Here is a 15,164-nt window from a genome sequence, read left to right as displayed (position 1 = left end):
TGGAGAAAAACATCAGAAATAAGGACACATTTCTAAAGGGTTTGGGACAGGAGAGATGACTAAAACCCCTTGTTCTTCCTCACATAATACTACAAGGATGACAACACAGACATCGCAGGACAAGAGAGGCCTCACTTCTCTCCAGATCCCTTCTGTCCCCCAGTGGGAACAAAGCACATTGCTTTCTTAATGACTGGCAGGTAGGTCATGTTCAGGATAGTAGGGAAATCCCTCCTATTCTATCATGCTGCATAAGCAAACAGATTTGTCATGTTGGTGCAGTTGCTTACTAGTTTTAGAATATTCTGAGTTTTGTAGATGGCTGTGATGCCTACCAGATAGTTTAGGAATCTGTGAGGTACAGAGCAGTGAGATTCAATTAAAAAAAAAAAACCCACAAAAAAAACCCCCAGAGGTATTGATTAGATATCATCAATAGCATCCAAGGCAGTAATACCAACATGCTTTTGGCGATGTGGTTTTCCAGAACACCCTTACAAGTCAAAAGGGAATCTAAGGGCAAGCACATGTGAATGAATCTGAAAGATTTTGAACGCATGCCTCCTCCAAAACAGAGCTTGTCACTCCTTGTTCTCATACACTACAGGCTGCTCTGCTGTGGATTACATTTCAGCCTTTGCAAATTACCCAAATTAAAGAGTTTCTGACTGTAACAGACAGTGTCCACTGAAGCACTCTGCAATAGTCACATAGGTTTTGCAGAATTGCTCCAAGAAACCTAAACCACCTATTATTAAAGCAGAGATAATCACAAGCCTTATTTAAGCTCAAAACCATCAATTTGGCTTTTTTGGTAGCATTTTTTTCCCTTCTCTAAAATAGTCGTGCTTGGAAGGGGAGGAAGAAAGGAGATGAAAATACACTGTAGCTCTGCATATCTTAAAATCTTGAAGTTCTTGGACAGCTAGATAAGATAGCATGATAGAGTTCACTACCTCATCCAGGAGGGAGAGCAACATTGTACTGATGCCTTTAACTTCTCATAAGAACTACTAGATTCTAGGTTAAGGAAGAAACATGAGGCTTTTAAACATTTTTCTCTGAAGCACATCTAAGAGACTCGTCTTTCTGTTCACAGAAAAGAAATACCACAAAACCGGAGTCACCAGGATTCACATAGGGCCTACAACACATAGAAAAGATGGCAACAAACAGTATCTCAGTCTGATAACAAAAACACATACTCTAATTCTTCTACTGCAGAAATACACTTCTGTTCTACCTATGGAAAACAGCAGACAAATAAAACTGAGGTGACTACATGGTTCTGGGCTGAACTAGGGAGCAACAGCAAATCACTGTAAAACCTATGAGTGTCCACATGTTAACAGCACTGCGTTTGTCAAAGCTTAAGGCAAGGGGTGGCCATCAGGATTCACAAAAGCAGAATTGGCGGGAGGATACAAGGCAGCATCTTCCAGGCCTGTATCCTCCAGGCGTCTCATTTTGTGTCAAGCATTGAACCTTCATTTGTACAAGGCCTTCTGTAATTTCATAGTTTATACATTAGATACTTTACAGAAGAGACATTAAGATCTTGCCTCCTCCTCCTCACTACAATCTGCAAACAAAAGACAAATTGTCCACAGGAAGTTTTAAAATATGTTGTACTTTGAGTTAAATCTAGTGATAAATATTCTGAATTGGTTACCTTTTAAGCCTGAAAATATGGATTTCTAGCTTTGAGACTTCTCCCCCACACCACCTCAGGCACTCCACAGCTCTGTGGCTGGTGGCCATAATTATCGTGTCCTAAACTCGGGATTCCAACTCTGCTACACTAGTACTTGCCAACCAGAAACGACAAAGCGATCTTAAGTATCAACCCAGAGGCTGTTAAAATTGAAAGATAATCCTGTTTATTAGTACTAGGACTATATTTTGCTAGTGTATTTTTAAATACAGAACCTCAACCACACTAGTTAACTAAACGTTTATTTTCAAACCAGTAAGTACAAGACCCAGTTAAAGTTCTCAAATTCCTGGTTGCACTGAATTTGTCCGAAAGAGACATTTGGAAATGGTCTACAGCTTGCTCAGACGGACTGACATACCATATCACTTACTACTAAATAAGAGCAATCATGCAACTTTAGGAAGCAGGAACAGTAAGTTCCGCCCCCCCCCCTTGTGGGAAGACAAGACAAGACAGGACAACCCCATCACAAGACTTCTTATGAATGTTTGGAATAATTTAGCACAGATCCTTTCACACCTGCAAACTTTCCTCATACATGGTATTTGAACCAGCTGCTCCACTGTTGTAGCCTAAATACCACAGAAAACAGCAAGTAAAACTATCTGCCAAAAGAATAATTTTTCTCTATTACCTAAATAACTTTAAGATAACGTTTCCTTCTGGTTACACGAAGTTGAGCTTTCAACTGTTTTACCACTCTGTCTTTGGTATTCTGCAACTTCCTAAATCTGTCCTGAAAACCAGCCATGGCACAACACTGTAGCCATGACAGACCAGGCTGGTCCAAGGCAGCAATACCTTTCTCAGTATGATGTGTGATTATAAAAATTACACAAAAGACGAGAATAGTTCTAGATTTTTTTTTTTAGTCATATTCATAAATACAACTGCCCTACACTGCATTAATGTGCAACACACTGCTTTCAGCAGTGCCAATTAAGTCACAAGATGTTGAAAGATTTGTAAAATATGTAGCTACCTCCTTCCCCCATAGGTTCACTTTCTTATTTTTACTCAAGTGTCTTTGCATTACCTACCAGTGACTACCTCCTTTTCCACCTGTGACTGCAGAAACTAGTGGCTTCCTACTGTAAACCACAGCAATCACACAGGGCAAGGAAAGAGGAGAGGAGAAAAACCCCACAGATCCTCTCTTAATAAACTAGCCTGGAATGTATTTTAATTGTCACCATCTGCAGACTACCCACTGTTAGAGATAGTTAACTAAGCTTTTGTTTTATCACCAGCTTCCTTCATGAGCAGCTACAGTCTTCAGCACCATAAAAAGCTCATATGATCGTAGAAACAATTCTGAACTGCAAAATAAAAATGCATGTAAAGTGAATTAATACTGCTGTCAAGGGAGCCGTATCTGTGGAGCTCTACGGTATAATCGGTCTCAAAAATCACTCTCAGTTGTTTCCTTTTTCTTGGGGGGGGTGGGGGGCAGACTTTATTGGGGAAGAGGAAGGGAAAGGAAGAAGTACACATGAAGTACACATTTTGAGGAAGGGTTTCCCTTAAGGAAGATCAGTCCAAGAGACGGGGGAAGAGTTGGTGTGTACAGTGCAGCTAAAAGGAGATCTTCAAGGGACACGGCCCATATAACAGATGGAATATATGTCCAGAATAGCCACAATGAGACCTGGCAACAGCTGACAGAATGAGAAAAATAACACAAAGGTTACTCAAACAGTATTCCCATTTTATTTATTACAAGTTGTAATCTGTATATTTTGCTGCTAAATCATAGATTTCCAGAGTCCACTTAGGTTGTATCCACAGTGATTGAACAAACTCCAACAAGCAAGACAGACTAAAACAAATACCAATTAAGACGTTTCTTTACAATTAAGCATTTTAGGACAAGTTTTGCATGTTTTAACAATTCCTCCATATTCTATATACCTAATTGCTTTTATGCTGACTTGCCAGTTAGTTTGGAAGCCCACATTTATCAGAAACTGTCTTCATTTCCCAAGCAGATGCAATCCAGGAAGATCCTCCATTTAGCATAAATTAAAGTACCGCACCTTTTTTGGGGAGAGAGCACCTTTTAGAGGTTGCATGCCATAAAACACACAAACAAACAAAAATCTTCTTGAAAGCTGTAACTGGAAGTTAGGAGGGCAAGAGCAGCCACTACTGCTTACGGACACAGTAAACTGTAGACAACTGAGAGGTTTTTTTTAAACACTAGAGTCTTACAGCAGGTAAGCATAGCTGTCAAAAACCTTAATAGGATTCCTAGTTATTTTTCCTGCTACTGTGCTTCTGCACACAGACTTGTGCCTCTGCTTGATCCAACTCACTACAGCTTTATATTTTATATCCTCTTCCAACATCTGGATTCCCTCCGTCTCAGTCAGCCATGTTTCTGGCCCAATTTCCTTCAGATCTGTATTAGCACATCTTCTAAAAGACTTAATAAACCCAACACATGTCTGCAGGGCAGATTATGTAATCCTGTAACTAATCAAAACACTAGAAATAAGAGATTGAAAAGAAAGATTAAAAAAATAACCTGCATAGTGAAAATGAAACTGAACCGTCATGCTATTACTCCCTTCCTTCCCCCCCACATATATAGCCATCAGGAATAGCAAGTAGTACATCGTCCATTTAGCTCATTGGTATTTTCCTGCTAGAAGGATCTTCAGCACTACTCTGTAAAGCACCTAGGAATACTTTTGACAGTTGAAAAAAATTAAGTTTATTTTACACCCATTAACATGATCATAAACCAAAGGCTACTGTCTCCATCTCCCCAATACAGATATATCCTCCATGGCAGGCTTGTCATTTTTTGCTTTATAATGGAGTCATTTTATTGTATGCAAGAAGCCTCAGGCATTTTGTGCAGCCCATTACTCTTTGCTGCCCACATTCAGATGGCTAATCTGCTATCAGCCAGAAGCTTGACAGACAAAAGGAAAGGCAGGAAAACAGCACACATGGTTGCGCATGCGCACACACACTTCAGCTACAGTAGACCCAAGAACCAACGGGGCACACATTTGATTGCAGTCCTGCTTAATGCTTCTGTGGTTGAAGGAAAACATATGAGTTCTTTAAAGGTAGACAGGCTGGGGAGACTTTTTTTTTAATTTTTAATATTTTTTTTAAACCAAAACAAAACCAGCTTAATTAGGATGCCTATTAAGACACATTAAGGCACAAACCTGGAAGGCTTTACTCAGTAAGTGAGCATCTTGGAACTTGAAAAGTCAAACATCTTTCTATTCTGAGGATTTGCTACACAAGACCTTCAAAATGCTTAAAAAATATCGCAAAAGTTAGAAAGATGAAATAAGGGCTAAATATAAGCAATTGTAAACTATTAGAACAAGACATTTGGCAAGTTTTCAATTTCAGCACTCGTTTTCTCACCTGCTCAGAAAAGAACTCAGATTTTTAAAAAAGTATATTCTCTCCTATATCCCAAACTATTGTGACACCATAAGTATGCAAAACCAAATACAGTGAAATGATTTGCATATCATACTGCATAACAAGGAGCTTTTCAATTTTTTTTTTTTTTTTTAAAGAGGTTGGGGTAATTAAATGGAGAAGGCTTGCCACTTCATACCAAAATAAAGAAAATGCCTATGTCTGCTGGAGTTCTTAACTACCTTATTTTGTTTCCGAAGGAAAGTATCTCAGCAGAGTCACAGGCAGTACTGGCAAAAGTATTTTCTGAGCATCAGATCTACAGGCAACAGTTTTCATCAAATCCCTTGCAAGAATTTTCTGTCAGGATCACAAACCTCTGTTGTGCGTCATGATTTTTATTCAACTAAGTCTATTTGTATCCTTTGCAGCTGGAAAGCTAAAATTGTCCCTCTTGTGTGAACTGGCTTAGCTCACAGAAACAGAAAGTCTGCCACTAGTTTTAGTCACTAACGTGCTGAGGTACAAACCTGGCTCATCCTTTTGAGAAGTCCTTCTCCATCATGTAACTACCACATCAGCTATGCAGACTGATCCCTGAAGGCATGATTAATCACGTGGTGAAATACAGGGAACTATGGCATGTTATACTGCATTATGTGTCACTGGAACAGTCCCTTTTCCTACGCTACAACTACCAACTCAATTTTGCTTCTCATTTCTGTTTAAGTTATTATTCCACTTTTGTGCAGAAAGAGTCTCCCGGCATTTTGATTGCAATATAGAACTGATTCTATCTTACTTCCACTATTTGTTGTAAGACATATTTAGGGTTTCAGGAATACAGTATGTCAGTCAATTTAAAATCTGGAATAAGTACAAGGTAAGCCTTACCATGAAGAGCAGAAGTTGTCAGAATAGTCTTTTCCATAGACTTAGTCTCTGTGGTTTTAGTATCATTGCAACACCGTTAAAAATGACAGAAGTTTACCTTGTGTTACTACAGGGAGCATTCAAGCCAGCCTAATAGATTAAATTATTAGATGTACATATGTATAGTTGTTATATCCACAAAACAAATTCCTATTGTAAATGCAAATTCACTCTCAGCACTCAGTAGCTAGAATGTTGTAACAACTATTTTGATACAAGTCATCCAACAATCTGCTCCTATCTAAAGTTTAAAGTTGGCAAGAACAGTGTTTTCTTGTTGCCTTTGAGTCACAGGAGTTCTGAAATCCCCCATGAGTCTTGTCCTGCAGGACGAGTACTTCTCTCCTTCTGCGGCCATCTGCAGCACCTCCTCAAATGCAGCACCATCCCTAGCCGTATTCTGCAACCTTATCTTTCTCTCCCACATGGTCAAGGTAAGAGGGGAAAAAAAAATACTACATTTGCATATGTAATTATGGTGTAGCTCAACAGTGAGCAAAAAATTACTGGAAGTTGAGAACAGATATGCCCAATGACCACACCTTAGTTTTTCAAATGAAAACGCTTTGCAAGGAAGGGGAAGGGACAGCAGCAGGGAAGGAAGCCAGTCATTACAGCTCAAAATCTGCTTCAAAGTCCTTATTCACCACCTCATGCTCTTTGTGGGGCCAACTGTACCTAGGTCCTTCCTGTGAACAATAACATAAGAATGAATCCAGCAGTATGTGACTAGTTCTATTTCGCCTGAATTTACCAAATAGCTGTACCAGAATACTAGGAAAAAAAAGGAAAGGCTATGCAAAGACACAAACAAAACAGAACAGAAGAATAGACCGGTTACAGATTCTGAATAGTACCTCCTTTTCCAGTCTAGAACTTCACATGACTTACAGTAGATAGCATACAGGAACTTAAGAGAAAGAATAAAATGGACTAGGAAGACGGGAAGAAGGAAACTCTGATGCATACCTGAAAGGACACAAGGCAGAAATTCCTCAAAGCACTGAGAAAAACTGTTTAAAAACAAGTGTATTTAGGAAAAATGGACAACTCGTCTCCTTATGTTTTTGGGCATTAAGAAAGATGTTAGATTGGGGGAGGGGGAAGGTGTTCGGAAAACAAACACAATTTGACCTGCTTCTTTAGGTCAAATCTACCAGTTTAGCAAAAATCAACTTAATCCCTGTAACTGAGGTCTGATTTTTCTGTTCTTTAGTTTGCACTTTTTCAGATGGAATATATTTCCCCAGGCCTTTTTCAATCATGCCACATTTGTGATGTTTTGTAATTTCATTTTGCTTTCTCCCATATACATCTCTGTGGACAGATGTCTCTACAAAATGGAACAGAAAACTGCCCTCAGTGTCTGTCAGTTGTCTGTCAGACAGAATTTGAAGAGGGTTGTTTGCTGAAATAATGAAAACATTTCATACCACAATAACTGAAGGTGCTCCCTAGCATCACTGGCCCAAGTAGCATTTGATCCTAATGAGGATAGGCACAGTAGGTCATAGGTAAAAATACTCTTTCTACCACATCAGGCTCTTTTAACCCCTTTATTTCAAGTGTCGTCCACAAAAGTCACTCTCAGGATCACGGTGAAAGGCCAGGTTTAGAATCCATTTATCTCCAGCGCTCTTGCCAGCTCCTCCAGTGTTCCTGATCTAATGCTTGACTTGTGAGAAGCTAAAAAACAGAAGAGCTTGCAGAAAGACAGAGGATATCTGCATCAAATTCAAAAACATACTTAAAAGAAGTACATAAGAGAGAGTTAAGGAAAAGTTGTTTCTTTTCCTTCTGAAACACTCCAAAATCATATGGGGTTCTTAACGTTTAAAGAAGTAATTTTACATATCCTTTCACTCAAGAAGGACTGCTACTCGTACTTACAGATCCTAATTGGATAGGATGGAATGTCATCTCAGCACAGGATAGAATTTATCTTTTTTACTCTCTCTCCTCAGTCATAATTGAGCCCCCTAACACATCCGGAAGAATACATTCATCATTAGACTTGTTCATTTGCTTTACATAGTTAGACGGAACACATTGAAGACACAGCAGTGAGGGAGATGCTACCAAACAGAAAGAAAACACGTGTAAGGGAAGCAACAAAGGATGCCAGTTTTCAGGTTTTAACCTTTGGGTGACAGCAGTTGTTAACCAAACTGCTTTTCAACAACAGGGGTAAAGCCCTCACATCAAGGAGACTGTGACAGCTGGGAATGACAGCTGAAAAGGAGAGAACTGAAACAGGCTGCTTTCAAACAGTACTGACTTCTCAAAGATGAGAAAGCATATTTTTAGTTAACTTCTGTTACTCTGAAAAAGCATGTTAAAATAAAAGATACGGTTACATTACAGTAATGGCATCAGAAACAAGCACAGAGCAAGGCAAAGTAAGAAAGCCTCCTTTCTTCCCTATTTGGGGTTCCTTTGGGGATACACGTACAAGTCTAAACCCTGGTTAATATGTTCAGCACTAACCAACTGCAACATTTGAATCACTGCCGGGGGGCTCCACACGTAAAGATACAAACTTAACAAGTTTCTTCTTTCTGCTCTACCACCACTTATCCTTCTAACACGTGGATGTAAGCTGTCCGGTACTCACACAAGGAATCAGATGTACAGGCCCAGATACAGGAAGAGAAGACTCAGTACATATATTTTTACTGCCTGAAAGGTGCTTACATATTGTGGTGATGGGGGTAGTATTTTTCTCAGGAATACTGAAATAGATTCATAAAGTTATGCTGCATTTAACTGTAGTCAGTATTTTTAATCCATCAAGTCTCACTCTTCTTGACTGGGCTTCCCATTTTCCTCAACTGCCACGCAGGAATTCTACTTATCTATGCAAGAAAGAGACAAATAGATTATTAAATAAACAAACCGAGGCTCAACACTAAAGGAAAACTGAAAATAATCCCAGTCCTTCTTTAAAAGAGAGCAAGCAAAGATTAAAAAGCTACAACTGTGAACAGTTTTTAAAAATATCAAACTTCTGTTACTCTTTCCAATAAATTAAAAATAAGACGCTAGGAATTAGCCAGCCAGAAAAGCAAACCAAGACTGTGAGAAATACCCATGCACCTGATAGCTCAAGAAATTGACTCGATCAGAGTGAGAGGTTTAAAAAACTTGCCAACTTAACATGGAAGCAGAAAGCATTACAGAAAACTACAGACACAAAACTCCCTATAGAATCCCCCAACAATTCCAGCGTATCAAGGCATCACCTAGTCAACTGAGGCCAAAGCTATTTCCCACTGTGATCTTCTCATGCAGCCAACCAGGGACCAGATTCATCACTCCTGGAAGGCCACCAAGGTGCATCAGACATAAGGTGTCAGACCTTCAGTGAGAAGCAGACTACTCCCTTCCCTATTCCGTCCTCCCCACACACACTCTTTGCCTCGCCCATGCACCCCTGCCCACTCATACATACATCCCTCTGCTCTCCATGGTGTGCTTGGGGTTTTGTTGGTTTGTTGGTTTTTTTTGTTTGTTTGGTTTTTTTAAAAATTTCAAACAGCATTTCCCTCAACAAGAAAGAGTCCCTATCATAACTGATCTATCGCACTGTCTCATGACTAGAGCTAACCACACATCTTCACTAGACTGCTCTCCACACCCTCCTTGCCTCTCGATACCCAAGTCCCCCAGGCAGGAGCAGCACCCAACCTGCACCCGTGGCCACTTCCCACATGGCTCTGCCTTAGCAGCAGCAGCCCCCTGTGACAAACAGTGGCAGTGGTAAAACCTAGACTTGGCATGTGTTTGTCCCAGTCAAGTAGACTTTCTAGGCTGACATTTATTTACGCATTTCTGGGGAATTTTTGCTTTAAGGATGAGTTACACTTTTTTATTTACCTACCAATCATTTCCAGTTATTAGAAATACCAGCCACATGCTGAGACTCTTCTTTAGTCATTACTGACCCAAGAAAACCAATATCCAATTAAATCATCTCTGCCCAGATGTTAACTGCTAAGAAAACAGTCTTCTAAACACCCCACACATCAGAGTAGGGATGTTGATGTTAACAGCGTAGGTCTTAAGCCAATTCCCTCCTGTTGTGTTTTACTTTTGCCTACCTATACATTATTGAACTTAAATTTTGGGAATACAAAAAACACCAGAAAACAAAATTCTACTTCTCTGGCACATCATTACATCAACATTGACTACGCAGACAGGAAACATCACCAGTGAACATACTATCTTAATACCATCTAAAAACGACTAAAGAAAAAATTGAGTTTTGCATATTGCCACTTGTTTGCTGAAAGTACAAGTATTGCAAGACAATAAATATGAAAGAGTTGAAATACTTAAACTGAAAGGAATAGTAACTGCTAAACGATAAATCTGTTCTTTCTCTTTAAGGCTCTAGACCAAGCCAAATGCAAGGGTAGTCCCAAGGATTAAAAATGGATTGAGACTCAGTCTTGCTATGGACTTCCTGTGTGACCTTGGATAAGTCACTTGAGAATTTAGTTCTCAAAAATAACAGGCCGATTATAGCTGCCAGAATGAAGCACCCAAGTTTCTGAGACCACAGATGCAAGCAAGGTCCTGCTTACTTGTCCATAACGAAGAAGATCCTACCTGGTGAGCCCTTTTGAAAAATGCAGATAAGTATGACCAGAACTTCAGGAATATTGATATTAAGCACTTGAAAGTTCATCTGGAACTGTACTTTGAAAATTGTTATGAAACCCTACATAAAACCAGAATTATTTCTGTTTTCAAGCTCTTGTTTTGTGTATTTGTGTGAAACCTATCGTGAGTAGAATCTTTATGATCTCCAGAGATGCAGTATGTACTGTTAAATACTGGATTTATAGTTGACGAAGCACACCATATTCTAATCCGCTTACGATATCAATTAATTAGAGTTTTTGAAATTATGACAAACTGCTAATGAGTTGAAAACAATAAGCTTACATTTTTTGGTAAATAATAATGACTGAATGTAGAAATAGGGATTCTTAAGAGCCATTTGGCCAGATACTGTAGTTCCAGCAGTTTCCCTGCAATAGAGAGCAGTTGCTCAAAAATCAGTTAAAAACCAAACAAGCAAAAAAAATCCACAACCAAGCTTCACAGAAGTTGGTTTTATTTCTTTAATATAGTAATAGAGTCCCATGCATGTTAAAAATGTCTGCCATCCCTCGCTGGCATTTTAAACCCTATTAAAACAGATGTTTCCACATGAAGAAAGGCATTGCACTGATATTTTTACTTTAGTTTACTCCAGCCTCTCCCCTCTCCCCCCGCCCCCCGTAAAACTTCTATAAGAAGAAATGACAGGTTAATACCACCGCCTGACTCTCAGTGGGGAAGGAGGCAGAGGACGGCTGTAGAACCCCTTCCCCCTGCACTGCCGACAGAGGAGCTCGCTTACGGAGAGCAAGGGCCTAACTGAAGTCAGTAATGCTGCTATTAACGGGACCTGTAATAAAGCCCGAAGTCGACACGGAGGCTCAGTGGGGAGGGATATCTGATATAACGGAAAACGTTCAACAGAAAATCTGGGCTGAGTTCACAGAAGTCAAATCCTCAGACTTTTAACTAAAAAATTTAATCTGAATGACTTCTATGATAGGGAAGCCCATGTCAGAGGAAAAGTTTCATCTACTTGCTACTTTTCATCAACTGTTTCAGCAGCATGTTTACCAGAGTCCTAGAAGCAAGGAAAGCTGTTTTGGGCAAATAATCACCTTAAAAAACCCTGCCTCAGGTAGCTAATTACCTTCAAACACCCTGCTTCACAACTGTTAAAATAACAAGCACTGATCAGTGAGAGAAAAATGAAGACACGATGACATTTTTAAGTGTATTCCCATTATATTTCAGTAGTTAACATTAAAACAGAAGTATTACTTGTTTATATGAGAGAAGATTTCCCTGGACTCAAACAGTTAATTCAGTTGTCCATGTAGACCTGTTCACTGTGCCTGGAATTTTAACTCGGGCTACATTCCTCAATTCCCAAATTGCAATTTAAATTAAAGCTGGAGTGAAAACATGATACCTAGTGAAAAAGAAAGGGGGGGGAGCAAGAGAAGAAAGGCGCAACAAGGAATGTTGTATCCCAAGTGTCACTAACACCTGACATCCTGCCAGTAGTTAACACCTTGGAGCTAACAGAAATACGCCATGCTCTTGCCTTATTCAAAGGCATTTATGATCTTCTTACAGTCCTTAGCTTTGTAATAATTTCATATAAAGTTTTTTCATCTAATGAAAATAAAAAGAGAGGAAATCTAACTGTAAAGCAACTGAAATAGCACTCTGACAAATCAATCTACATAACCTTTTAGTAATGAACCCACTGTTGCCAGGGGGTAAAAAAGAAAAAAAAAGCCTGCCTCATACCCTCTCCTCACATATACCTGACAACATGCAGAATTTACTCAGTTTCATACATTCTTCTTTTTACCATTAAATATGCATCTGAAGACCTGAGGGCATACTTACATTATTTTCAGAACATCAATATAAAAGGCTGGTACCTTTTTAATCCTCTAGTAAGGGAAGTTTTAAATATTTTGCTTGTTTTACTTGTCTCACAGCATTACTGAAGAACAAGATGTGTTACTTTTAGTTTTGCTGTTTCATAAGAATTAAGACAATCCTATAACATATACATGAGATGCTAAGAAAGCAACTAATCCTGATCCTGCAAGCCAACTCAGAATAAGAAAACCTTTGCTGATACTGAATCTATTTAAAGTCCGCACAGGGTTCACATAGTGTGGCAATGTGGATGACTGGCAAAAATCTCATTCCTCTTTTCTCCTCCCCATTTCTCTATCAAAAGAGGGGGAGAAAGGGAAAAGGTAGATAGGAAGAGAGATTCCCAACCAGCGCTATGGTACTGCTTTATCGGAATGGTGCTAACTCCTTTGCTGTAGCAGACGTTTTCATGTACTGGCCAGAAGTAAGGACAATAACACTGCATAGTTTTCTTCAGGTATGAAGGGCCAGATTTTCTTCTAAGTGGAGGCTTTAATGGCAGCACCAGTCTGCTCTTTTGCTGATCTCCTGTAGGGGCCAATAAACAAGGTAGAAAAGGAACCAGCTCTAGAGTTAAGAAGATAAGACTGTCTTTCCAGCTACAGTTAATGCATCAGGATGGCAGCCCTAAGTTCTGGCTCCCAATCACAGAGAGGGGAAAAAAAAAAAAGGAAGAAACATAAGTTTACAGTACAAGAATAGCTGTGTTAAGTTTATCAACAGATAAACAGAAAGAAAGTTTAGAGTATAAACAACTTGATGCCATAGCCCATTATTATTAACTGGTATACTGGATGTCAAGTGCAATTTCTCTCTAATAATCTCACATTCTGTAGGAAAGTGGGGGAAAAAGGTAACTGGAACAGCATAAAATTGATTTAGCGTATACTATGAACAAGCCAGTTGCTGAAGCATCTCCTGTATGCTGATCTCTCATTAACAGAAGATATTCACTTACAAGAGCAAAGTGCATTTAGAGATTTAGAAGAAAAATAAGTCTCATACCTATTTATTTTAAAGATTAAAGGGTTAACATTTTTCTAGCCGTTTTCTTTAGTAAACATTTGCAAGTCAAACATAAACCCACTGCTGAGAAATCTCTATTATCCAGAATCTATTATCTAACCGATCCTGATGCTTCAACGCACAATGACTTAAGTTGGTTTTAATTCCTCAAAAAAAAGGAACCAAAACCAGCCTACAACAAAACATACTACAATTCTACCTTGCAGAACTAGTTGATAAAGACTCAGAGGCTTTTTGTAATAAACGGGTGCAGTGATGAGGTCCAAAAGTGATGAAGATGAAAGATACCTGTAATGATACCACATCTTATACACCTTTTGTTTTCTGCGAGTGATACATGCTGCAGACAAAACGTTTTGTGCTAAACAGCCTCAAATCTGGTTTTCTAATATTAAGCACAAAGGAAAAACACCGACAGCAAGCATGGTAAATAAATCCCTCCCTTGAGAACGAAAGCGGCAGACAGGAGGGGGCTGACATGCATGCAGGAGAAAACTAAACACCATCTTTTTTTCTACCTGCACAAGTTGCCATTTGCTGCAGCGAACAAGAATCTCTTTTCCCCGTTGATTTCAAAAGCTAGGTTTTCAGAAAATTTCTCTCTCCGGTCATCTGTTGATATGCTCTAAGAGTATGGTATTCATATCACTGGATCTTTAAGAGAAAAATCCATTTTCTTTCCTGTTCAGGTAAACATGTTTACAGCTCCTGCACAGACGCTGGGTGGTTCAGACTCACATGTCACACACATGTCGTCAGCAACAAGAAAAGCCCCTTTCTCTGATCATCAACATTTTTAATAAGGTAAAGAGAAAAGCACTTTCCAAACTTACCTTTAGCACAGCCAAAGCATGAGCTAAATATAAATATTTACACTAGGACAAGGAATTAATAACGTGAGCGTGCAAACAAAAATACTTGCTAGAAAACGCACACAGCAAAAATAAGAAAACCCTCCTAAGTTCAAAGCAATCAAGCCAACTCGTTAGCCCCTGGAAAGGCCGTTATTTATCACCACGTTACACCCGAAACAGTCAGGATTAGAGAGGAGAAGCACCGATCGTGACTCTGATCTATTTCGGAGACCGTTCACTGCGTATGAAAACATCTCGGATCGCAGGCAAAAGCCTTCCTATCTGTGACCCTGCACAGGAAATGCCACATAAAACCTAAAATTGCCAAGGAAGGTTACAAAATCTCCTGCTTTACATCCTATTGCAAAGAGTCGCTACGAGAACCGAACTACTTCTCCATTTTCCAGAAAATAAGTACAGAGTGGGTGTTACGAGCGTTTATTCCCCCCGCCGTGTACCTTCCAAATGCATCTTAAAGTAACACACGTACCAAAGGGGAAAAAAAAAAACCAACCACCCAACCCCACAGCAGCCCTTAAGTCTGAAATGTAAATGTAATTCCTTATATAGACTGCAGCAGTTGGTCACACACGCACGGAGAGCGGAGCGGGGGCCCCCGGCCAAACCGTTACCACCCATTATTATACAAACAGGTACCTCCGAAGCCAGAGGGAAGGGAAGAAACTTCGCCGCCCGCCCCCGCCGCCCGGGAG

The 15,164-nt window shown here is 39.6% G+C and overlaps 1 protein-coding gene across 1 annotated transcript in view; it reads right to left on the bottom strand.

Moving 5' to 3' along the window:
* The window catches only part of ZEB1 (zinc finger E-box binding homeobox 1), a 126,707-nt gene extending 112,216 nt beyond the window's left edge, over nucleotides 1-14,491 (bottom strand). Inside the window, exon 1 of the mRNA XM_009325528.1 lies at nucleotides 14,116-14,491. Coding sequence (XP_009323803.1) covers nucleotides 14,116-14,131 — 16 coding nt within the window. The 5' untranslated portion in view covers nucleotides 14,132-14,491. The remainder of the gene's footprint in view (nucleotides 1-14,115) is intronic.
* Between the last annotated feature and the right edge of the window lie 673 nt (nucleotides 14,492-15,164).

Source organism: Pygoscelis adeliae, unplaced genomic scaffold, assembly GCF_000699105.1.
Source record: "Pygoscelis adeliae isolate BGI_AS28 unplaced genomic scaffold, ASM69910v1 Scaffold175, whole genome shotgun sequence".
Classification (NCBI taxonomy): domain Eukaryota; kingdom Metazoa; phylum Chordata; class Aves; order Sphenisciformes; family Spheniscidae; genus Pygoscelis; species Pygoscelis adeliae.
This window is presented reverse-complemented; position numbering and strand designations above follow the sequence as displayed.